Genomic DNA, 26835 nt, shown 5'->3' on the forward strand with positions numbered 1-26835 from the left:
TTCTTTGGTGATTTCATTTTTTTAGTTTAAAAGTTGCTTTTAAGGTAAAAGTTGTTTGGTATATTTAATTTTATTTAAAACTACTCATCTTGTTTAATAGAAAAGTATATTTGCAACAATAAAAAACTATATAAAATTAATAATAAAAATAAAATATAAAAATTAAAATTATCATAAACTCTACCGACTATGATAAGATAATAACTTATTTTATAACCAATTCATCGGTGGATATATAAATCTATTGATGTAACACTGTCATTCAACAAATAATTTGATTAGTCTAGTTTAAATTGAAAATATTCCTATTTTGTAAAAAGAAAAGGTCAACCTGTGGACTATATATATATATATATATATATATATATATATATATATATATATGCGCAAAAGGCTTAGCACCTAGCTCTGTTTTCATCACACGACATACAAGGCGGAAAGTGGCTATACATTTCAATAAAAGAGAAAAAGAATAGAAAGATGAAATGTCATTCGATGGATCGAACTGTCGATTTTGTAAAATAAGCTCCGCCTAAGTCAAAAATAAGTTCATCCTGATACCTTTTTCAAAAGCTCAATTTCTTTTAATTTTGTTCTTATTAAATAAGTTACTTACTCTCTTCGATCTAGAATAGAAATAATAAAATTATCTTATTTTTTTATCTTAAATATAAATAAATTTCAATTAATAAAAATTTATTTAATAAAACTATTTTAAAAATACTCTTCATTTAATAAAATCAAAGTTTTTAGGCATAATATCAATTTTCAATAAAAGATAATATACAGAAAAAATAATTAAAACTTGATATCATACATAAAAAATGTAAAACATATTTTTTTCTTCTTATAATCCATATGAAAAGTATAATAATTTATTTTAAAATTTGTTTGGTCCAACTTCTCCTATTAAAGAGAAAAACATAGTTGCTATATTCACTTCCCTTCTTTGATTATCCACTCCTTTATTTAATTTATTTTTCAAAAATGTCATCTTTCAAAAAATAACACCCCCTTCCCCTGTTGATAGTTCTGAAAAAGTCACTCATCCACCACAACTAGGACACCACATCATCCCCTCCCTCACCATCTCTAACCTAAGGGGCACACTTAGATGCATCACAAAGAATGTGTGACATGAATGTGTGACTGAGGGAGGAAAGATGCTGTGTCCTAATTGGAAGTGGGTGATTTTTCAATAACTACCTAATTGGAAGTGGGTGATTTTTCAATAACTATCAACAGGGGGAGGAGGGAGTGTATTTTTTGAAAACAAATTAAAAAGGGGACTGAATATAGCAAAACCTGAGGAACAGAAGTAAGAAAAAAAAAATCTGAGCCAATTGGCCCAACATGCCCTATATTTTTTTTTTCTACAAAGTAAAAAAATAACAAATATTTTCTATTTACATTTTTTTCTACGAAGTAAAAGTAGCAACAATTATTTTCTACTATCCTCCTGTTCACAACTTTTCTTCTTTTGGATGACAAATAATTTATTTTTCTGAGACCATTATTTTGAAATCTGGTTGGTTGAGAGGCTTTGTAGTGTTGATACTCTTTTAAGTCAAAGCATTCTCTCCGATTTTCACCTTTTTTTCTTTTCAGTCCGATTTTCTTTTTTACTTACCCAATGTATATGATTTTTACAATGCCAATCTAATTTACACATTGTCTTCTATTTCTTTTGTGCAAAAGTTAAATAAAGAGTAAAAAAAAAGAAAAATATATTATTTTGGCAACATACAAGCATTGTAATGCCACTCCAAGGTGGCACTAAAAAAAATGCCAAAGTGCACATTATTTTGGTCTTCTGATATTCAGATTCATGCATTCAACAATTATCCATAAAAAAAATAGTCATTCTTGAAAGCTAACATCTACATTATAACTTTTCATATGAAAGATAAATATTACAATTGTCAGCATTGAAGGAAAAATGCCATTGTTCTTTCATATCATAAGCTATTCAGCAGGCAAAGCCTATTGCACGGCACACGAATGGTAACATCCAAATCATAACTCATCCTCCACAACTTTCCTCACCAAAAAGCTATTAGACTTTTGATTAATCTACAAAGACAAAGGCTTGATGTAATAATAGTTGTTGTAACCATCCAAATTACAAAAGGTGAAAAATAATCATGTATTCATAACATACCTCAATGTAAAAATTGTAAACAATGCGAAATGCTGGTAAACAATGCATTTTATTTGGTCATTGTTGATGACAAGTAGAAGTTCCAAAATACTGAGCCCATTGACATGAAAGCCACTCGGGCTTGAAGAGGCACCACCCTATACATACACCATAAAAATAGCCAAGGAATGTAAGACTTGCAATCTAAACAATTCAAACCATATATGATATAACTAGATTACTATAAAGATATTTGAAAGCTAGAGCAAGTATGATTGAAGTTAGTAAAGTTCATCACAGTTATACCTACATCATGAGGTGTCCCTGAAAATTAACATCCCAATCTAGGGATTTAAAAAGTTGAGTATAATCTATTACTTATATTTCTATAAATCAAGAAGAAGAAAAAGAAAAAAAGAATTTTGCACAATGGATTGGAGCATTTCAACACGAACATTAAGAAACCAAGACAACAAGTATACTTATAGAGATTTTCTGTTAGCTGTTAATTAAAAACTGAACGAATCAGGGTCTATGTATGAACTGCAACTGTGAAGCACTTTAACAATTTCCTACCACTTTAACCAAGGGACAAAATAGCATACGCAACCTGTGAAGCACAGATTCTAACCGGGACACAAAACACAACATGGACACTCTCACATGACTATTGTCCAAAATAGAGGTCACCAAGACATCAAATATATATAAAATAAGCCTTGGTTGGAATTTTATTTTTTTTATAAAGAGTCATTATTTTACAATATAATGACTTTATCTCTTCATAAAAAAAAAATCCAAAAATAAGATGAATATATCTTTCTTGAAAGATATATTCATCTTTTTGAAATAACTTGCTAAGTTTTCTTTTCTTTTCTATGATAATGAACCTCACAAAAGACAATACTAAGACATTATTTTTTAATATTTTTATCTTACATTTTAATCTGACTTTTTTTTTTAATTTTAAATAAGAATTTTTTTTAATAACATCAATGTCCTTGAAGTTTCCATCCAAATGGATGTGGGCTCAAGTGTATGAGCTGTAAGGAAGTGTCAAAGATGACAAAATATAGTTTTTTAACTAAACATCAAGTGAGGAATATCCATACACGTGTCACACGGATGTTGGGGAAGTATCAGTGTCAAAGATGCATTCGATACTCCGACACTTCAAACAAGAAGAGTGTTCATGATTCATAGTATTCATGATTCACACACACATATATATTAAAGCATGAGAAAAGAACTATGATGTCATTGATCTTCAATTCAGTTGAAAAAGAAAAAGGAAACAGTTGCAGATGGAGGGTAGATTATCAGTGTTCAACAAGGTTTTAAAAATCTAAGCAGTCAATGAGCTGGTGAAGGTACTAGTTCATGTTTCATAATCTGACTATGGTTGAACCATGGTTGTACTAGTGATAAATAGTTACATATATATTTCTTAAAAATAAGTCAATTTCTGTTAGAAAAAATGTAACTTGGCATTGAGTTTTTATTTTTGTAAGGAAAAATGTTTTGGATTCAATTAAGAAAAGGTTAAATTAGTTTTTTAGTCCTCTAATTTATTTTTTAGATTTAATTTGGTCCTCTAGTTTTTTTTTGGGTTCAATTTAGTCCTCTAATTTTTTAAATTGATTCAATTTGATCCTTCAATCTAAATTGTAAAAAATACACTTTGTGGCGGTTCAAAACCGCCACTAAAGTGGTTTTAAACAGCTACAAAATACATATTTCCCAAAAAAAAAATGAATCGGTTTTAAAAATTAGAGGATCAAATTAAACAAAAAAAAATTAGGGGGCCAAATTGAATCGGTTTTAAAAATAAGAGGACCAAATTGAATCCAAAAAAAAATTAGAGAACCAAATTGAACCCAAAATAAATTAGGGGACCAAAAAACTAATTTAACCTTGAGAAAATGAAAAACAATTGGTTCAAAATTCAAACTAGTTCACCACTGGTTTTCACCGATTCTGTGACCATCCAATTTTTTATGGTGGAATGACTTGGCACATGATTCACTGGTTTACTATTCCAACTGGCTGTCTGGTCTGGTTTTTTTATAACATTGGTAATTTGGTATTGACTAAAGCAGAAGGACTTCATATACATGATATAAAAGCATTTTGCAAATCTGAATATGGTACTACCTATTTGACACCACTATTCATCATGCTACATAAATTTGTCATGAATTAATTTAATTGTTAGAACTTGCAAGTTCACTTAATAACAGTTTCTATTTGACACCACTATTCATCATGCTACATAAATTTTTCGTGAATTAATTTAATTGTTAGAACTTACAGGATGAAAATGCCTCTCATTTGTAAAAGAGCATTTTTTTATGGCAACTTGGCAAGGGAATTTATTTTGTTTTTGTATTGTTATTGGAATTTCCAAAAGCACACTTAATAGAAAAAGGAAAATGGTAAACATAAGAAGAAGATTAATTGAAGGATATGAAGATGCACACCAGAAATTTAATACACTGACAGGGATCCAGAATCTAAATCCTGCACAAACAAATTAGACAGAAAGGCTATCAACCATATGAAATATGAAATATGCATCAACATATTATGATAAATATCAATTAGGCAACAAGGTTTGTACCATAAAGTAGCGTTGGAAGAGCATCTCTTCTGTATTTTTCTGGAAGCTCAGAGAGCTTCTGTAGCCATAAATTATTCCATGCAAAAACAACAGCAATGACACATGGACCTAACACAATCTGGTTTAGTACAACCTGCCAGAAGGGAAGAAACAAAGATAACATAGAAGGTATCACCACTATCCTTGCCTCCTGCTTGCTCCTATAAATTAAATTAAATACAATTATAAAGCATATTACCTTTAACACTAGGTTCTGGACTGTTGGTTTGGGGAGACAGTGGTCAAGGCACTGGTACCAGGCATAAGAACCAGGACCATATAAAAGGAATCCATATGAAGTCATTCGCAGAGCACGCAGCCAATCATGGTCTGAAAGGTATCTCCACAATTCATCCTATAACAACCCTTTTTGGTTACTAACAAACCCCCCAAAGTATCTTTAATATGCATTATTGCATAGAAAAAACATAGCAGCTCTCATTCACCATCTTAATGTTATAAAAACACATTGCACTAGGTTTCTGACCTATGAAACTCTGGTACTTCTATTTACTTCATGTATCCATATCTAAAACATATTTGATACGGATACTCTTGGATACTTCATCAGTATGTATCTATAAATTATCCAAGCCTTTAAAAAAAGTTATGAAAATCTTTTTTTGATGAAAGTTATGAAAATCTAATATAGCTATATATGAGACGCAAAAGCATGTATAATGTATAACATAAAACATAAAGGCATTGTCCCTTAATGAATCAAAAAATGGAAATTCTCCTCTTTATGGATGATCTGAAGAGAGGAATGAAATTGCTACTATTCCTATTTGTACGCAATAATATGAAGGATTTACAATGGCAGTGGTTTATAAATTTGATCTTGTTAATAGTAATGTTCAAGAAACATGTTCTTAATTTGGATTTGCATAATTGTAATTATATATTGATTTATTATGTTTATAATTTTTTATGCATATCTAGATATGTGTATTACACATATTGGATATGTATCGTATTTGGATCACTTATCGTATATGTGGATCTTAGTTTCTGACCAGATAAAAAGTATCAAATTGCGACCAGAAAAAACATACATGCAGTTCTCAACTTATTAATAAATTCATCTTTCTTACGTTTGTATAGGTGAAAAGACAAATATATAAACAGTAACACTACAAAGAATGAAAGTAGATCATTGAAACAGCAAAAATAGAACAAATTTCAGTCGGGAACCTTCATGCATTTAAGTACTAATTTTCCTTCAGAAAAAGCTGTGAAGATGTAAGATTTCTTCTCAAATTCAAAGAGAGTACTAACAGACAATACTAGTTTCATGTAAAATTAAGCAATTAACCACCCTTTTCAAGAAAGTAGTGTATCATAATTTTTCAGCTCTAAGGAAATATAAGGTTGGTTAGGTGGTGAACCGAGAAGGAAGGGATAAGTGGTAGGTTTTCTCACTCTCTTGAATGAATTAACAATAACAAAGTTACAATCTTTGTACTCACCTGAGAAACACTGCCACCGCCCTCCTTTGCTTTCCTCCAACGGTGGCTGAGCTGAGCGATTGTGTCGCCGGTGAGGGCGAGGGAGGCGGCGGTCACCGCCTGCTTCACCGGAAACCGGTAACCGCCTCCGCCGGCCGCATCCGCCGAACCCGAATTGGAGCGAATACGACGCCGTCGAGACTGCGGTAACGGATTCCATTTCCACAGCCCCCAACAACCACTCCCAATAGCGTCCATTCCCCAAATACTACCCTCAAAGCACGTGACTTTTTAGCTTTTATAGCAAAACACCAACATGGAACCAAAGAAACACTAAAACGCACCGTTTCTTGTTCAATTTTGCGGTATCTAAATTACATTAAAGTAGTGGTTCTCAAATTTTTCTGGTTTCAAAACGCAATTCAAGGCGAAAAGCAACAAGCTTTTCTCCAATTGCTCAGTTGGGTCTTGAGCATGAGTGGCACTTCTTTTGTTCTCCAAAAGCAACAATCTTTCTCCAATTATCCCAATTGGGTCTCCAACTTTCTGTTGTTGTTCCTTGTTATTGTTATTATGAGTTACTCAGGTGAGTTTTTATTGCATCTTACACAAAAGTGCAAAAAGCTTCAAAAACAAATGAAGCAAATCCATTCCCTCATAATCACCAATGGCCACCTCCATCAACACCAAAATGTTCCATCATCATCATTATCCCTTCCATGGATGCCTACTCTTCTCTACAATGCCCTCATCAGTGCCTATCACATTCACAACCACAACAAGGCTCTTTCCATTTTCACTCACATGCTTGCAAACCAAGCCCCGCCCAATAGTCACACTTTCCCTCCTCTTCTCAAAATTTCCCCTCTTCCTTTGGGTGCTACCCTTCACTCACAGACCCTCAAGCGTGGCCTTTTATCTGACGGCTTCATTCTCACTACCCTCCTTGCTCTCTATGCAAGAAACCACCTCCTTCCTCATGCACGCATGGTGTTTGAGGAATTTCCCATGTTTTGCATTGTTGCGTGCAACGCAATGATCAATGCTTTCTCCATGAATGGGGACATGGAGGCTGCTGTGGCTCTCTTTGAACGCATGCCCCGAAGGGATGTCTTCTCGTGGACGACTGTTGTGGATGGTTTTGCTTTGAAGGGGAATTTCGGTGCCTCGATTCGGTTTTTCAGGAACATGATGAATCATAAGGATGTGGTGGCCGGTTTGGTGAAGCCTAATGAGGCTACTTGTTCTAGTGTGCTCTCTTCTTGTGCCAATTTAGATGGTAAAACAGCTCTTGATTGGGGAAAGCAGGTTCATGGTTATGTAGTGATGAATGAGGTCAAGTTGGGAGTTTTTGTGGGAACTTCGTTGATACATCTTTATGGGAAAATGGGGTGCTTGAGTAATGCTGAGAATGTTTTCAGAGTAATGGTTGTCAGAGAGGTATGCACTTGGAATGCAATGATTTCTTCATTGGCTTCCCATGGTAGAGAGAAGAATGCTCTGGACATGTTTGATAGGATGAAGCTTCATGGGTTGAAACCAAATAGCATTACCTTTGCTGCAGTTCTTACAGCGTGTGCTCGAGGAAATTTGGTTAGGGAAGGATTGGATTTGTTTCGATCAATGTGGTATGACTTTGGAATAGAGCCAAATTTGAAGCACTATGGATGCGTGATTGATCTTTTGGGTAGAGCAGGGCATATTGAAGAAGCAGCTGAAATCATAAGAAATATGCCTTTTCAGCCTGATGCATCTGTTTTGGGAGCATTTTTGGGAGCATGTAGGATTCATGGAGCTATTGAACTAGGAGAAGAAATAGGAAAAAATATGCTTAGATTGCAGACACAACACTCTGGTCAATATGTGTTATTGTCAAGCATGAATGCGGAGAAGGAAAGATGGGATCGTGCTGCTAATCTGAGGAGAGAAATAATGGAGGCTGGAATTCAGAAAATTCCAGCATACAGTATGCTTCACTTGACATAACTATTTTTATTTTGGTCTGAAAAATTATTATATGTTTTTGTTGAAATTGTTACAAATTTTTAGGATATTCTTAAATATAATATATACGAAAATGATAGAATATCCTAGAACTATAGTGTATGAATATGGTAGAACAATTTAGAACTATAATGTGTATGAATATAGTAGAACAATCTAAAATTATAAGTGTATGTATAAGATAGAAGAATCAAGAACTATCATGATACTAATCTATCATGAAAACTCTAGAAAAACCTAAAATAATGTAGAAGCATTCATTACCATTGCGAGGTTGGTGACTTGAGCCTTGGTATGTTGTAATTGATAATCCAAGAAATCAATGAGATAGCCTTCTTTCTAAAACAATTCTCTAAAACTATCAACTATCACCTAATCAATTACTAACAGTGGTATCAGAGCTACGTTCGGTCATACATTGGATGTAGTTATATTACCTACCTACCTACCATTACAAAATCCTACCAACTATCAATAGTTTTCATTAATAATAAAAAAGAATTTTTACAATTATTTTAATTATTGGTATATCTTTTATTTATAAGATAGAATAACTTTTCATTCATTTTAAGGTTTGGTATCCTCCAACATCCCCATATAGTTATTACTCATTCGACCATTGACACTTGAAAGTTCAAAATAAGTATTAAAATCTAAATTTTACTGTTTTGTGACAAACAAAAAAGTTGGAAAAAACTGTGTTGTGTTCTGTAGCGGCTCCAATGCTGTTCCGTTGAGGCTCCATTGCCAATGTGATGCGGCATTTCATATGATTAAAAATGTAATATACTAATTTTTGTACCCGTGCAATACACGGATTTTTTAAAAAAAATATTATTTAAGAATTATTTATAATATGGATGTCATAGATTAGTCGTCAAAAATGTTCATCCCCGTTTGTTATGTTTTATTTATACTTCACATATTACAAAAATAAAATATTCATAAATTAGTTGAGTCGATGCATTAATTAGTTTAGTTAAGAAATAATAAACAAGATAAAATAAATTATATTAAATTATTACAACACTAAACTTATATAACGAAGGGTAAGGCTGCGTACAACATCTCTCCCCCATACCTTCGCATAGCGAAGAGCCTGGGCAAGTTTTTTTATTACAACACTAAACTTATAGGTAATGAGAATATAATAAAGCTTAATTTTTCCTAAGTTATTCAAATTTTAACACAATTTAAGATAAACTATTTATCCTATGATTTAGGTATTTCTTTTTGTTCTTCATGAAAAAATGATAATCCCCGTGTTATTTTGTTTTTAATATTTCACATGTTACAAAAATAAAACATTCATAAATTAGTTGTGTAAATATATTAATTAGTTTTGTTAAGAGATAATAAGCAAGATAAAGTAAATTCATATTAAAATTATTAAACCAATAAATTTAAAAGTTCTAAAACTATGATAAAACATAATTTTCTTAGGTTATTTAAATGTTAACAATTTAAAGTAAGTTGTTCATCTTATGACATAAACGCTTCTTATCGTTATTTCATGGAAAATGTTCATCCCGTGTGTTATTGTTTTTATACTTCATGTGCTACAAAAATAAATCATCATATGACTTAGTTGTGTCAATACATTAATTAGTTTAGTTAAAAAATAGTAAGCAAGAGAAAAAAATCATTAAAATTATTACAACTATAAATTTCGAAGTGCTAAAATTATACTAAAGCTATAATAAAGCGTATTATTAAATGCATTGTGTTAAGCATATAATTTGATGTGTTTTAAAAAATATTTTTGTTTGAGGAAGAAAAAAAAAATTATATTACATTATTATAACAATAAATTTAAAAACTATAATTTCACTTAAAGAATTTAGATGTTGATAATGGCTTAGGTAAATTGTTCATTCTCGTGAGTTATGTCCATTGTTCAGCCTTGTGTGTTAAATTGTTCAACCTAACATGTAATAAAACATTCAATAAATTGTTGAAGTATAAGAATAAAATAAAAAACATTTCATTAAAATTATTATAACAATGGATAAAAAATTGTGATTTTACCTTAATAATTTGATGTTAAAATAATTTTAGATAATTTATTCATTCTTATGAATTAAGGATAAAATTTCCAACTTTATTTCATAAAAAATGTTTATCTCACATGTTATATTTTATATATAGTTTCTATTCTAATAAAATTACTTTGATATCTATATATCAATATATACATAAAACAAAATTATTTTAGTGAGAAAATTATAAATAGAAAATGAATAATGATTTCTCTAAAAATTGATCACGTACATTAGTTTTGTATAGAGAATATAATAATTATTTCTATATATTTTAAATATAATTTGTATTTTCATAAATTTATATATACAAATTAATTTGAAAAAGGAAACCAATTTTTTTCTAGATAAAAAAGAATGATTTAAAATGAGTATCGCCAAAGAAAAAAATGAAGAGAAAATAAATCATAAAACGTTTTATAAGAATTCATTATTAATATAATATAAGTCAAAAGATATATAGCATTTCAGATTCGAAGAAAATTAGAAAACGTGTATACCACTTGTGTGAATAAAACTAATAAAAAAATTACATTAATTGTGTAGTTGCTTGATTATCTTTTTCTTTTTAATAAATTAGCTATTTAGTTTGCTAGAAAAATATTTGCAACAGCCCAAATAATATTGAAATATATAAATCATGTCATGTCCGTAACTCTGGATGCATTTGGTGGCCCCACACCCTGTACTATCGTGTCCAAATCTAAATTACCCTCACATTAACATTCTGACTGATTATTATAGTAACCCAGCACCCATCAAAGCCAAAAACTCATCACTTTGTCATTGTTATACTATAAAAAACTAACAAATATTATATGTAGCATGCAACCTAAAACTTTTATGATCAATAAAAAAACGCATTGTTGTGGTTTATTTAGCAAAGGTTAATAGTGATCAAATTGTGTATGAAAACTATGCTTGACCAAAGCCATGTGAAAATTTTGCTACATAATTGGGGTTGTCTTGCTACAATTTCTTAGTTCAAACTATGTTTAAAATGCATCAAATGATTTAACAGGAGTGGCAAGTGTATAGAAACCACAAATATGTAAATGATACCAGATAGGTTGATACTTTTTCATGGCTTTGGGCAAGATAGGTTGATACTATCCTCTGACTTTGGTCAAATATAGCAGAGAGTTCAACATAATTGGGTTTCATACAACCATTTGATGTATCATCTACTCCTCAATCTAATTAAATCAAACTTTCAATGAATTATAACATACATCAACATGCTTGTTATAACAACTACTTACATAAGAGTCAAATGAGAGATATCACATACCAAAACCATATGATAGCAGAAGACATATTTGCTCTATAACAGCTAGTTTACTTACGAAAACATTTCACTACTCAGTCTACAATAGCAAGAATTCAAATTATATGATATATTGTTACTCTTTCAATCCACCCTCCTATGTACTCCTCACTATCTAGTGGCATCAAGACAAGTCATCGGATTAGAAAACCAGCAAGCCAAAGAATAGTGAAATCATTTTCTCTGTTGCTCTTTCAGCATAATTTATCTATAGTATTGTAACTCCTTATTTTCATTAATGTTCTCAATATATAGAACTGCAATAGAACTACAATAATTTGCAAAAATCTTACTAATTTTTTATGAATAAATAGAATTGCAATAATCTTCAAATATTTGCAACAAACCACCCAATCTTAATTTTGTTTCCTTTAGCGAGAGTAACCAAAGTAACATTTCACTACATATGCCTAGGTTATCATCCAAGAAAACAATTTCTTAATACATAATTGTTACTCTAATACTTCTGACTGTAAGTCCTATCCAACACATTTTGTCATGCTATTCCAAAAGTATAATTTTGTTTCATCTATTTTGAATACCCCATGTGGTTGCCTAACCATTGTAAATTTCACAAAAGCATTTACCTGGATCTACAAATTCAAGCACCACTTCATCAGCCTCCTCAGAACCATTGGATTTGCAAAATTCTTTCCAGCCTTTACCAATTTTGGTGTTTTTCTTGTATTCATTTCTGAATATGAATTTACATGTTGTCTCCCATGATGTTGGCCACAAAGTGTTATTGTCTTTCTACTCAGTTTGATGACAAAGTCAACAAAATCTTGGTAGATCCTATAATAGCAATAAATTGATTATATATTAAATTCATATTTTGATCAATTAGAAACACAAAAAGTGATATCTTCTCCAAACCACATCAAATAAACTAATATTAAAAAAATTAACCAATAAATTTTGTCATACAAAATTTCAAAATTCGTTTGACCAAATACATAACTTACAACCCACAAATTAATCCAAAACAAATAAAAGAAGCACAATATCATTCAAACAAAATATATAAAGACTTGTAGCGCACCATTCAAATAAAACATCAAAAGAAAAAATGAGTAAGAAAAGTTAGAGCATCAATGCATAATACTAATAGTACAACCAAGAGGGAAGGAAACCCAACCTCCTAAATTTAAAAGCTTTCATACTTCAAACTTCAATATCCCACAATTTTATAGAAGCTACATTTTTATAAAGAAAAACTTTGAAATGCAGAACCTTATTGTAGATCCTTTTGAAATCTTTACCCAACATAATAATCAGTAATCAGTAGTTTGGGGCTTGAAAGGAAAATACTTACCTACAACAATTGGTTGTCAGCTCTGTAGCAAAGAAAATCAACATGCATTTTTTGTTATGAGACCATGAAAATGAAGAAAAAAAGGGAAACAAAAAATGACAATATAAAAAAAATTTGAGTTTTTGACAAAAACAAAAAAAAAATCCACAATTTTAAAGCTTCAATACTTCAAGCTTCAATATTCCACAATTTTATAAAAAAACTACATTTTTCAATAAGAACAACTTTGAAATACAGAACCTTGTTGTAGCTCCTTTTGAAATACAGAACAATTTTATAATAATCAGTCATCGGTATTTCTCTTTGCCACATTGTTTTCTTTTCCAAAGTCAACTATTTAAAATTTCTCAAATTCAGTAGTTACTTATTGTTCATGATATAAAAATTTAAACCATAATAGGATATTTGAAGCATTTCCTTAAAAAAATTAAGCTTCTCAAGAACAGATTGAGTTCATTACAATAACTTAGTTTTTTTTTTAAAAAAAAACCATACCTCAAATAATAGGCTTTAACTCAGGTAAAAGTACAAAAATAGAGCAGAAAAGCTTTCCCAAAAAAAAAAAAACACATCACAAAAGATGTCCATATGCATCTTTAAAGCAACATTTATCATTTAGATAGTTTTTTTCCACATTCTGAGCCATACTGACAGTAACCAAACCAAATCCTCTCACAAATTCTTACAATGGCAAAAGATGTATTACAACAAGAAGATTACATTTGTAGTTTTTGAGGAAGGCTAACTTAACTTTGCTTATCCATGAAACCCCCTCATATGCAACAATGCATCATACATGAACAAAGGGGATATATTAAAAAGTTTATCATAGAAAATTACAAAGTTCATTCAGGTATTTGATCAAACACTCACCTAAATGCTTTACTTTCTTTCTTGCTTCTGAAAATTTGCAAGATTTTAAAATGACTTGTGGAAAATTAAAATAACCTCCCTTTCAGTTTATTGGTGTAACACAATGTTTCATTTTTTCTACCAAAAGTCTATTCTTGGGGGGATTTGTTAAAGATGTGTTGGCTTTGGGCCAAGAATGTTACTTCTACGTTGATAACTTATTTTTTTGGTCTAATATACTTAATTTTGTGACAATATATTCTTAAAACGTTATTATTTTTTTATCAAATTAAACCATTTTCTCAATGCCCACAAAATGTTTGTATACAAACTCTGGGATTCCATTGCCAATAAAACACTTGAATATCTTTGTTGTGGGTCACAGTAACAGGCCAGTCTAGGATTCGAGGCCTAGAACCTCCAGAGCAGAATAAAGGAAGGAAAGGAAAATTGTATTATTGTCTGATAATTGAATTGCATCCCCTCTCATATTTATAGATGTTCTTAAACAATTCTGGATGAAAATTCTTTAACAGATTTTGGCAGCATGCCTTGGAGGAAAATCAAAACGCTACCAGGAGACAACATCTAACGACACAAAGATTTGGGATTCTGTTTCTAGAAGACTACTGCCAGCGCATCCATACTTCATTGCATAGTCCTTCAGGTACTGAGGCTTGTTCATTTTCCTTTTTGACCTTCTACGTTCTTCCTTGTTTGGTTCCACTGCATGCTCTGTTTTTGCTGCCTCTTCATCTTTCGATTTTGTATATTGTTCTGGTGCTGCATAGTGTTCCATGTTCTGCTCCCCTTTCATAACAATCTTCCAAAATATATTCTTCATCCAGCTGAATTGCTATCAAAACCTGAGAGTTTGATACCAACCATATGCTTCATATAATCGAAAGTCACATTGCCACCAAGTTTTCACGCTTTTCCCTATCAAACTGTTTCAAGAACATCAAGTCCATTAGGAGATACAAATCACTCTATGTAATCAGTTATGCAAAATACAAAATATGAGAGATCTCAAACTATAAAGAAAGACCAAAAAAATCAAAAATAAAATATGTCACTTAATTTACTCTTGAAATGTCATGATTAAAAACACTCAAGATTTCAAATATTGGTCCACAATACGGTCGCAAAATCAAGTTTATTGGGTCTCATCAATTGCATAGTAACAACAAGTACAGTTGCACCAGCCACATTTGTCTCCAACACCAAAGATCAAAACAAAACCACAACTCCACCAACAAAAATCTCTGAGAATAAAGCTAAAGAAACTACACTCAATGGATAACAAATTATAACTGAAAAATGAATAACGTAATACAACAACTACACTAACCTATCTAATTACCTTATAAGGGGATCAGAACTCCATTATCCTTGGAGAAGTTGGATCAGTAGTTTAGCACTTTAGTCTCCTAACTTAGAAGCTCCCTGTCTTTGAAAAGCCATAAGAAATATTCTAATTAAAAACTAAAGATCACAAAATAAACAAATATTCACTTCACATCACATCCTATAAAACCAAATTAAAATTAGTATTCTGATTCTAATTTAAAACTGAAATTTCAAAATGGAACATGTTTTTAACCCATATATCTTCTTTTTCTTCTACTTTGGGAGTTGGAGATCTAACTTGATAAACAGTAAAAAGGCTTTTAAGGTTTCAATAAACATATATACATCTTTTGGGTTTTGAACTACATTTAATGTAAAATCGTGCACAAATAACCTTAAGCAGATCCTTATCGTTTAGAAAACAGTATAAAATAAAAAAATAAGGTGAAACTAGTTATTTGAGTAACTTTAAAATCTGCTGTAACGGGTTCTTTAATCTCAAACACAATATCTCACTCACTCTGTCAGGTATTTGATCAAACACATAACTTGCAAGATAAAGACACACATAAATTTCATTTCATTGGCAAAATAACCATGCATCAAGGAAATGGGAGAAAAAGAGAACTAAAAAAACTTAAAATAGGTACCATGGTGTCATACAAACTAAATAAGAAATTAAAAAAATAGTCAAATACCAAACCACATCAACAATGCAACTAAATGGACGAAATCAATTCAAGTATCTGATTGTGTTTTATTATGGTTCAGATTGAATGCTTTAAAACTGGAAATGAACACACATAAAACCGTTAAGCTTTAGTTAAATTAATGAATACATTTTGCACAAAAATATAACAACCTAAATGAGAAATAAATACATGATAAAACACAGTCAAATTCCAAACCACAACAACAAAACCAAAAAAAAAAATATCCTAAAACCTTTTTTTGAGCAAATTTAAAATCTTTTGTAATGGGGTTCTTTAAACTCAATTACACTATATCACTCACTATATCCTAAAACACACATAAATTTCATTTCATTGTCAGAAAAATCATGCATCAAGGACAGGGAGAGGAAACAACAACAACAACAACAACGCCTTATCCCACTAGGTGGGGTCGGCTACATGGATCAACTTCCGCCATAATGTTCTATCAAGTACTATACTTCTATCCAAATCATTAAGTTCGAGAGCCTTCTTGATAACCTCTCTTATAGTCTTTTTGGGTCTTCCTCTGCCTCGAATTGTTTGCCTTCTCTCCATCTGGTCTACTCTCCTCACTACAGAGTCTACCGGTCTTCTCTCTACATGCCCAAACCACCTAAGTCTATTTTCCACCATCTTTTCTACAATAGGCGCTACTCCAACCCTCTCTCTAATAGCTCTGTTTCTAATTTTATCCTGTCGAGTCTTACCACACATCCACCGCAACATCCTCATCTCCGCTACACCTACTTTAGTCTCATGTTGGCTCTTGACCGCCCAACATTCTGTTCCGTACAAAATCGCCGGTCTTACCGCAGTCCGATAAAACTTTCCCTTTAGCTTGATCGATACCTTTGCATCACATAACACCCCCGATGCTTTTCTCCATTTCATCCATCCTGCTTGAATGCGATGATTCACATCCCCTTCAATTTCTCCATCATCCTGTATTACAGACCCAAGATATTTAAACCGTGTGACTTGAGGGATAATATGGTCTCCTATTTTCACCTCTGAGTTAGATACCCTCCTACTTTTGTTGAACTTACATTCCATATACTCCGATTTGCTTTTGCTTAGGCGAAAGCCATGTGTTTCTAGAGTTCGTCTCCAAGTTTCCAACCTCTCATTCAACTCCTCCCTCGACTCTCCAAGGAGGACTATGTCATCTGCAAAAAGCATGCATCTCGGCGCTATCTCTTGGATTTGTTCCTTGAGGACATCCAGAATTAAGGTAAAAAGGTAGGGGCTAAGGGTTGACCCTTGATGCAAACCAATTGTGATGGGAAAATCGTCTGACTCTCCACCCTGTGTCCTAACACTAGTCGATACCCTATCATACATATCTTGGATAGCTCGAATATATGCAACCCTAACCCCTTTCTTCTCAAGAGCTTTCCACAAAATCTCTCTAGGCACTCTATCATACACTTTCTCCAAGTCAATAAAAATCAAGTGCAAGTCTTGTTGGTCCATGCGATATTGCTCCATCACCCGTCGTAATAAATAAATCGCTTCCATGGTCGACCTTCCCGGCATGAAACCAAATTGATTCTCAGTAACTTGAGTCTCCTTTCTTAATCTCCATTCGATCACTCTTTCCCATAATTTCATGGTATGACTCATGAGCTTGATTCCCCTATAATTTGCACAATTTTGTATATCCCCCTTGTTCTTATAGATTGGCACTAACGTGCTTCTCCTCCATTCCTCCGGCATGCGTTTTGACCTCATAATTTCATTAAAGAGTTTGGTGAGCCACTCAAGACCTCTATCTCCAAGAGTTTTCCACACTTCAATTGGTATGTTGTCTGGCCCCACCGCCTTACCGTTACTCATTCTTTTCAACGCTTCCTTTACTTCCTGTTTCTGAATCCGACGATAATACTTATAGTTTCGGTCCTCTTCTCTTGTGTCTAGACTGCTAGAGTCATATCCATATCCATCATTAAATAAGTTGTGGAAATACACCTTCCACCTTTCCTTGATATCTTTTTCATGCACTAAGACTTTGCCTTCTTCATCCTTAACACACTTTACGTGATCCAAATCTCTAGTCTTCCTCTCTCTACCCTTAGCAAGCCTATATATAGATCTTTCTCCGTCCCTGGTTCCTAGAGCTTGGTATAGTCCGTCAAAAGCTTGGGCTCTTACCTCACACACCGCCTTTTTGGTTTCATTTCTAGCTATCTTATACTTATCCCAAGTTTCAGAATTTCTACACCTAGACCACTCCTTGAAACACTCCTTTTTTACGCTAACTTTGCTCTGAACACTTTCATTCCACCACCACGATTCTTTACCCCTAGGTCCAAAACCTCTAGATTCACCCAACGTCTCTTTAGCCACTTTAATAATCTCTTGGGACGTCTTATTCCACATATCATTTGCACTTCCTTGTGATTGTCCACACCATCCCTCCCATATCTTTTGTTGGAAGATTCCTTGTTTCTCACCCTTCAAGTGCCACCATTTGATCCTTGGTGCTACCATAGGACTTCTTCTCTTTGCCCTATCTCTAATTCTTACATCCATAACCAAAACTCTATGTTGGGTAGTCAAGCTCTCTCCCGGGATAACTTTACAGTTCAAGCAATACTTCCTATCAGACTTCCTGATAAGGAAGAAATCTATCTGAGAACATGTCTCTCCACTTTTGTAAGTGATAAGATGTTCCTCTCTTTTCTTAAACCATGTATTGGCTATAGAAAGATCCAAAGCCTCTGAAAACTCCAAGATGGATTTACCCTCCCCATTCATCTCCCCTAGGCCAAAACCCCCATGCACCCCCTCAAAACCTCTATCCACGCTACCTACATGTCCATTGAGATCCCCTCCTAGGAAAACTTTCTCTCCTTGGGGTATATCCTGAAGTACCCCTTCTAGATCCTCCCAAAATTTTACCTTAAAGTGTTCTGCTAACCCAACCTGAGGTGCGTACCCACTAATAACATTAAAGGTGTCCTGTCCCACCACCAATTTTAAGGCTATGATACGATCTCCTACTCTTCTTACATCTACGACATCCTTCTTCCACTCCTTGTCCACAATAATCCCTACCCCATTTCTTGATCTGATTTTTCCCGTATACCACAGCTTAAATCCCGAGTTGTCTAATTCTTTCGCTTTTTCACCTGTCCACTTAGTTTCTTGTAGGCACATAAAATTGATCTTCCTCCTCACCATAACATCCACTATTTTCATAGATTTTCCAGTAAGTGTGCCTATATTCCATGTACCAAAGCGAATCCTCCTGTCATGAACTAGCTTCTTTACCCACACTCGTTCACGAAAATGTGGGAACCCTTGCTTACTTTTTACTACATCCGGGCGGCGATGCAGCGGCCCTTGCTCTTTTGACACTGTACTCGAGCCATACAGCGCGTTGCTTCCGGGCAACGACCTAGCATTCACATTATTACGTAATTGATCCATGTTCATAGAGATTCGACAAAGTTTTACGTCGGTTGTCGAAAGCCTAACACAACCCTCTCCTTTTATCCGGGCTTGGGACCGGCTAAGAATAGCAAAGCTAACCTAGGTAGGATTACAGGGAGAGGAAGAGAACCAAAAAAGATTATTATAGGTACTGTGGTGTCATACAACCTAAATGAGTAATAAAAACACAATCAACTACCAAACCACATAAAAAATGTAACCAACTGGATGAAATCAATGCAAGTCTTTGACTATGTTTTGTTATGGTTCAGATTGATCAAATAACAAACCACAACAAAAAAAAAAACTAAAACTTCTTATGAGCAGTGACTTTCTCGCATACTATAGGTGTGATTGAATGCTTCTTACGAGCAAGGATTGTTCATGGTTCAGATACAATGCTTTAAAATTGGAAATGAACACAAAGAAAACCATTAAGCTTTAGTTAAATGAATGAATACATAATGCACGAAAATATAACAATCTAAATGAAAAATCAACACATAATAAACCACATCAACAAAACAAAAGAAAAACCTAAATGCTTATTATGAGCAAGGGCTATCTGTGTTTGTCAAATACCAAACCACAGAATAGAAAAAATGAAGCTTGTCATACATAATTACAAAGTTCATTCAAGCATTTGATCAAACACATAACTTGCAAACCACAAATGAGATCAACCTGATGATTGTTATGCATAAGTAAATTTTGTAATTAAGTCACGCAGAAATTATCTGACTTTCCCTCTTTTATTGCTTCTTTTTGTGTTAAACATTAGAATTTTGGCATCTTTGGAGTTTTTATCCAATAAGTGCTCAAACGGGTAAATTTATAGTGTTTTTGTGGTATAATTTTTTGTAAAAACACAGCAGAAGCATGGAAGAGAGTTGAAGATCTGGAGAATCTCGCTCAGCGCGCCAACCTCACTTAGCGCGAAGAAGCCACATGGGAAGCCAGATGTCACATGCAGGCGTGCTTAGCGTCTGACCACTTACTTCTTGCATAATGTCAAAAAAAAAAACATGATTGTGTTGCATTTTAAGAAGACAAAAAGAGAGGGAATGAGAGCATTCAACATTTCCCACAGAACAAGAAGCTAGGGCACATCCATTCATCCCTTTTTGACATTGGGAGTTTTCCTTTTATTTTCTCTCCATTTTCCTCCATTCTCTTCCACCACCTTCATCCCTTTTGGTATTTGTAAGTCTCTCATGACAATGAAAGACTAAACCACCCATTGTTGGGAGCTAGCAACCAAACACTCATTCTTACTCTCTATCTAATGTTATTTCAGTGTTATTGTCTCTTTTCTGCACTTATTATCATATTTGTGGTTTGATCATCTGTGCTCATGTGTGATGTTATAGGGTTTAGGCATTGGAAAAAATTTATCTCTTAAGAATGGAAAAAGAACATCTAAAAAATAATTCATCTCTAGGGATAGAATGTTGTTATTTAGCCTATCTTATGCATCTATGTTTATAATGCAATATATCTGGTTTGTTTCTTAAGGGATTAGGGAGAAAATTAGGTAGAGTAGGCTCTTTCGTGTAAGGAATCATGGTTAGAGTATACGAGTAGATGCAGGTGATAATTGAAATAATATTGAATAGAGAAAAATTATTAACGTTGCATCAAGAGTAGTTTTGGTAGGCTAAACCCGGAACATGTATGGAATTCTGCATCAACCGTCACTGCTCTCAATGTTTGTTTTTCTCGACCTTGCACATGCTAGCTTATTAGTTTAATTTTATGCCAAATTTACTTTTAATGTCACATGTTACAAATATTTTAATCAATTCATTAATTGCTTCAATTGCATATACATAAACCCTGAGTACAATCAAAGTTATTGTACACTCGATACTTGGATTTCTGTTTTAAAATACTAAGTACACTTGCGAAGAAGTTAACAATCCCAAAAAAAAAACACAATATCATTCACATAAAATGTATAAAGAAGGTGAAAGAATCATTCGCATAAAACATTAAAAGAAAAAAAAATCACAGGAAAGAAGGCCATTTACCTCGTGAGAAAGATGTTGAACTTTCGACCGATGGTGGTTGGTAGTGCCAGTTCCGGCACGGTTGTGATGTTGCTATAAACAAAGAAACAGGTTCTGTTGTAGTCTTTCACCAAATCTCTTGATTTCCAACATCTTGTAAAATAAAAACACACATAAATTTCAATTCATTAAATGAAAATGCATGCATCAAGGAGAGGGGAGAAACGGTGAAAAAAGATGCAATCAAAGAAAGGAAATAATTACGAAAATCGAACATTTTCTTGGAGAGAACCATGTTGAAGATTGACCAACGTTGCTTGGTAGAGGAAATTCGGACGACGAACTCTGCTAGAGGTTCCGATCAACTATGAAGATCTTTGTTACTTTGCAACATCTACAAAAAGAACACATACACATCCCAAGCGAAAGGACTGTGAGGAAGGAGAAGAGAGAAAGGATTTTGAATTTCAAGTTTTGAAATTTCTCTCTGATTTCCGTGCTTTTATGTGTGTAGGGAAAGCTAAAAGTGGTATGTTTATCAAATTGGGGGGTTTTTTCAGGGTAGTTGTGGGCTTGACACGTGGGCTAACCTACCTCCAACAATGAGCTCCATTGTATTTAAGATAGACGGTGAGAAATTAGTCATCACATTCAAGATAGGAGTTACAAGTACTGAAGGACATGAGGAGTTACGAGTTTATCTTTATTGTCATCCATTAAGGAATAGAAAAATTCATTCCACCTAAGACACCAGAGTGAACACTGAAAGTAATTGTAGTAATCCACAAGGAAGAGTTCTATCTTCACCATTAGATAATTGATTAGACGATTCATGGATCCTTTCATATTACCAGAGGCTTTATAGTCCTACTTTCGTTAATTAATGGAGATTCTACTGGATTAGGTCTCAATTTTTTATTTTTTTTGGCTCACATGGAGACAATTTTTCATTTGACATTTTGGTGGTATTTTTTCCCTTATCTCATTTACATTTAATATCCATTTAGAGTTAATAGGAAAAAAAATTGAATTGTTGATTTTCAGCATTTAGTGATATGATTATTGTCCAGTTTGACTTAAATTTCTTCTATTTTTAATGGTGGCTACAAGATTAAAACTTAAGATCTTGTACATATTTTCCAAACCCTAAGCCCCATCACTAGACCAGCCCTAATGGTCTGATTTGACATATATTTCTATTCTTAACCAACATGGAACATATTCTCTGAATATTGGTTGCAAAGATCTCAGACTGTAGGACACTAATCGATGGTAGTAAAAAAAGTCACCGAAAACAAAGAAAAAATAGAAACACGGATCCTTATGGCCTCCATGCAAATATCGAGCCAAGTGCCATATTGTTGTTGATACAAATTGTTGGTGATAGGACGACTCTCACTGATCAGAAATGGAGTGGCAATGCAGCAAATATGAAGCTTCTCACTACTGAATATCTGAGTTACGTGATAAATTAGACTTAGCTGGATTTCCTTGTATATGAATTAATATTTAATACATTTGTGCACTAACTTGAATCAATTTCTGCAATGAAAGCACATTTATTATTTTTTTCACCTAGCTACAAAGGAATGCCCCATCTATAGACTATAGGTGCAAGATATTTAGACAACTGGCTGACTATTATGACTATAAAATGCCTTTTGATTGCAAATATTGAACATTGGCTGACTTCAAGCACATATTTTTATTGTTAATCTAACTGCAAAGAAATGACCCAATCTGAGGGCGCAAGATACACTTATTCGTGCTCTGTGTAAAGAAATGGCCGGATGAACAAAGTTTCTAGCATTGGCGCTGTTTTTCAGCAACCACTAGTGCCTTCTGCGGTTCCTCTTCCTCAGGTTCTGCCACCACCACCAATGCCTGCTTCTGTTCCTTCTCTGCCACTTGAGCTTCACCATCTTCTACAGGTTGCATTATAGTTTCCCGGAAATATCGGAGTATTACAAGCAATATAAATGCTGCAAAGAAAATTACATCATAAGAATCATCTCAGTCACAAAAAGTTGTCAAATACACATGCCACCATAAGTTAATTAAGCTGTCCAGACCTCAAGACACAATGAATCTTTTAATGATCATTTTCCACCAAGGAAATAATATGTAAGAGGAGTAAAAATCTGTCTTCAGCTAAATATTGTTTTTATATTACAGGTTAGATGAGAGTACTCTATTCCAATTTTGGAAAGACTTGATGCCTAAATAAAGAGTCATGCATCCTTTTGCAAAAGGCAGTGAACAAGTATATTGTGGTCAGAACTAGGTTAAAATTAGAAAATTACTTTAAAAAGTGGCAGGTTTACTGGAGATTTACCTGTGAAGATTCGAGTCTTTATGGTAGATAGATTCCAGAATGCAATAAGCACTGATGCAATCACTATCTTCTTGTGAGTGCAAGCACTCCATGTGTCCAACAATCGCAATTTCAAGCACTCGACTGCATGACAAAAACTTGTCTTAATTAGTATAAAAAAATGTGGATCGACCTACTACTGTTAACAACAGGGTGGAATTATACCTCGCAGGTTTATCTGAGCAGAGTAACAAGAATAAAGCCTTGGTACACTGAAGCTGACAAAAAATCCTGCTCATATTATGTATTAGCAATTTAGTGAGATATGCATTATCAGAACTAAAATTTAATGACAAAAAACATGATAATGCTGAACATAGAAGAGTTCATGATGTCCTCACCAATGGCACAAAGCCTCCAAATTGTAATAAGATGACCATACTCCGCTCCTAGTAGAAGGAAAGGAGCCACCTGCAACAAAAAAGTTATAAATACAATCTAATGGTATAAGGAGATATAAAATTGGCTCAATGGTTGGGTAAGAGTGAAGGGAGTAGGGAGGGAGGAGAGGTAGTGGTTTCGAATCCCCAAATAACATTTATAACAAAACTAACAAACTAATATTTGATGATCGAAAAAGTTAAAATACAATCTAATGGTATAAACTAACACTGAAAAGGAAATTTTGCGCACAATCAAGAAACAAAGATTTTGGTTTAAGGAATTACTTTCAGGGTCATGCACGGTTCTCCTGAAAACAGTTCTCTAGTCTTTGAAATTGCAAAATTTAGTGCAGGAAGAATCAATTTTGCTAGATGTAAAATGTCATCTTCTTTCAGCTTGGCAAAACTCCTTTTCTCAACCTGGTTTCTGAACACATTAACAAATAGTCAAACACAAATCCGTTGAGTACATCCAAATCCGAAACTTGGATAGCTTAGAAGAGAAACAACATCATGACAAACTAAACACGTATTACCTTTGACAAACTGAGTTTGAGAAGAATGAAACACCCAACAAGAGAATTGCCAATCGCGATATGGCCGAGAAAATGCTGAAATGTCAAGCACGGGAATGTCTCAGACTCTTCTACTAGAGACTAGAGAGAGACCCACAAAAAGAGAAGAAGCACAAAGAGAGAAGTTGCAGACCTAAAGTTGACCCCTTTAGTGAAGCAAGAAGACAAGAAACAAAGACACCCCAAACCAAACCAAAGGGTCGATTTTGAAACATCTTTCCACATTATTAAATCACTGATCAACGCACCAACACGATCCAGATCACCCCTATTCTCTTCATCAGCTTCTAAACATCAAACCAAAGTAAACGCATCAATCTATATATACTACGCTTCAAAATAACATTAAATGAAATCAAACAAACAGAGCAACAAATAAGAGTAATAATAAACCTCCAAAATCCGAATATATTTACACAAAATTTAGCTGCGGATATATCCTTATCTTCAAAACGCAAAAATCTCGTTTTGTTTTTTTTAAGGCAAAAATCTCGCTTCTGACTCAGAGAATCATAAAATTCAGTTAAATTAATTAATCATCACAATCACTAAGGACGACCAATACTTAATGTGCAACCGTTTAAGAACTTATAGGAATGTATCATAAATTTAGCTTCGAAATTCACTAAAATGAATTTTAGAAAATACAAATTCTAATAAGATTTACAAATTCTTATTAAATTAGACTTTAATTTATATATAAAGTATGTTTAAAACACTTTACTCCCTTTTTCCTGTATTATAAGATCCATTATTTTAAGATTAAGATTAAGAAAGAAAAAAAGTTATTAATTTAATTAATACTAATAAATTTTCTTAAATTTATAATTTTTTTCAAAATTATATTTATCATTAATACTCCGCCTCTCTCTTCTATTGTTTATTCATACCTTCTCTTTTTTAATTAGGATTATTTATAGTTTAAAAATAATTAATACAATAAACAATATATTAAATCTTGTAAAAAAAATTAAACTGAATCTTATAAATAAGAATATGGAAATATTGAGTAATTTATTAGTGCGACTATTTTACCATATATGTGTTGTCCATACAAGTCTTTTTTCTCAATCAATTAATAAAGAATCAACTAATTGGACACAATTGTATAAACAATCTTTAGATTGGGAGTTCATTCTAATTAAATTCACAGATTAAACTCTTAAAAAAAAGTCATAAATTAAGAATATTGCATTTTGGAATTTATGCATACTTGTTGTTGGAGAAGAAGTAGAAGGTGGTTGAAAAGGCACCAAGCTGAGTCTCTCCTTCCTATGTCTCCCACTGTGCCTCCTCTTCCTCTGTTTCACAACCTCCTCCACCGCCACTCCCTCCTTCTCCTCCCTTCTCCACCTCCGCAAGCTCCTCGGCGAAGCTGCCTGCGCCGCCGCCGCCGCCCGGCTCTTGCACCGCCGCCGCACTCCGGCGGCCTCCGGCACCTCCTCGTCGAACCGCGCCTTCGACCTCCGCGCCGAGGAAGGCGACAGAAGCAGAAGCTCCTTGATCGGAAGAGAGCTCGTCGGAGACGCCGCCGAAGGCTTCGCGGTCGCCGGCGGCGGCGACGTAACCGTGTCGAGGGAAATTTGAATTGGCTCCACCGTTCCGTTTTCGCTCTTTCGAGCCAAACGCGACGACGACTTTGTTCGAGAGCGGTGGTGGTGGCGGTAGTGGTGATAAGGGGAAGAAAAGCAATCCATGAATCTGAATGTGAATTTGAATTTGAATTCGAATTCGAATGTGAATGTGAATTTAAGAGTGAGTGAGTGATCTGAGATTTGAGTTTATTGAATGAAGGAGTAAATGTAAGGTTGTGTTAGTAGCCGTTGGAGGAAAACGACGCCGTTTAATGTTATAACTTTTTTTTTTCAAATGTAGCGGTGCGGTGGTAGTGAGGTGGGACCGTCAGCTTCAACGGTTAATGTCGGAAAAAAGTTAAAAACGTTAGTGTCATGGTTACGTTGGAACTCGCCACTTAGTGGACTGTGACGTCATCAACTTATAAAGGGAAATCCTCTTGAGAGTGAGTGTCTTTTATTATTTTCAAGATAACTTGAAAAAATTAATGGAGCAAAATGTACTTCTACATGTTAGCAAATTCATTGTTTCTTGCAGCTACAAAGTTCAATGCATGATGACTTTAAGCTTGTTCTTTGCAACTTTCGTTGCAAAAACATTGATTGAGGTTCAAGAACTATACTATAGAGTAAAC

The 26835-nt window shown here is 33.6% G+C and overlaps 3 protein-coding genes and 1 long non-coding RNA gene across 6 annotated transcripts; 1 reads left to right on the plus strand and 3 right to left on the minus strand.

Moving 5' to 3' along the window:
• Window positions 1–1752: 1752 nt before the first annotated feature.
• Window positions 1753–6626, minus strand: LOC114417180 (protein Mpv17). Its single transcript, XM_028382299.1, has 6 exons — window positions 6269–6626; window positions 4999–5154; window positions 4761–4893; window positions 4621–4660; window positions 2162–2298; window positions 1753–2073 (listed from the first exon to the last, which is right to left on the minus strand). Exons 1-5 carry the CDS (start codon window positions 6503–6505, stop codon window positions 2211–2213), a joined length of 654 nt encoding a protein of 217 aa, XP_028238100.1. The 5' UTR covers window positions 6506–6626; the 3' UTR covers window positions 1753–2073; window positions 2162–2210.
• Window positions 6627–6883: 257 nt separating this feature from the next.
• On the plus strand, window positions 6884–8233 carry LOC114416354 (putative pentatricopeptide repeat-containing protein At1g10330). Its single transcript, XM_028381217.1, has one exon. It carries the CDS (start codon window positions 6884–6886, stop codon window positions 8231–8233), a length of 1350 nt encoding a protein of 449 aa, XP_028237018.1.
• A 5870-nt stretch (window positions 8234–14103) lies between these two features.
• On the minus strand, window positions 14104–22049 carry LOC114417181. Of its 2 annotated transcripts, none has more exons than XR_003667721.1 (4): window positions 21559–22049; window positions 21316–21447; window positions 15148–15234; window positions 14104–14731 (listed from the first exon to the last, which is right to left on the minus strand). It is a non-coding gene; the product is annotated as an uncharacterized LOC114417181 (long non-coding RNA). The 2 variants fall into 2 exon arrangements; XR_003667720.1 differs by having other exon boundaries at window positions 21570–22038.
• A 672-nt stretch (window positions 22050–22721) lies between these two features.
• Window positions 22722–26418, minus strand: LOC114417182 (reticulon-like protein B17). 2 transcript variants are annotated; one of them, XM_028382301.1, is made up of 8 exons: window positions 25840–26418; window positions 24760–24910; window positions 24588–24662; window positions 24337–24478; window positions 24010–24079; window positions 23834–23899; window positions 23630–23752; window positions 22722–23276 (listed from the first exon to the last, which is right to left on the minus strand). In XM_028382301.1, exons 1-8 carry the CDS (start codon window positions 26321–26323, stop codon window positions 23098–23100), a joined length of 1290 nt encoding a protein of 429 aa, XP_028238102.1. In that variant the 5' UTR covers window positions 26324–26418; the 3' UTR covers window positions 22722–23097. The 2 variants fall into 2 exon arrangements, with proteins under 2 accessions (XP_028238102.1, XP_028238101.1); XM_028382300.1 differs by having other exon boundaries at window positions 24760–24913; window positions 25840–26415.
• Between the last annotated feature and the right edge of the window lie 417 nt (window positions 26419–26835).

Source organism: Glycine soja, chromosome 6 (assembly GCF_004193775.1).
Source record: "Glycine soja cultivar W05 chromosome 6, ASM419377v2, whole genome shotgun sequence".
Classification (NCBI taxonomy): domain Eukaryota; kingdom Viridiplantae; phylum Streptophyta; class Magnoliopsida; order Fabales; family Fabaceae; genus Glycine; species Glycine soja.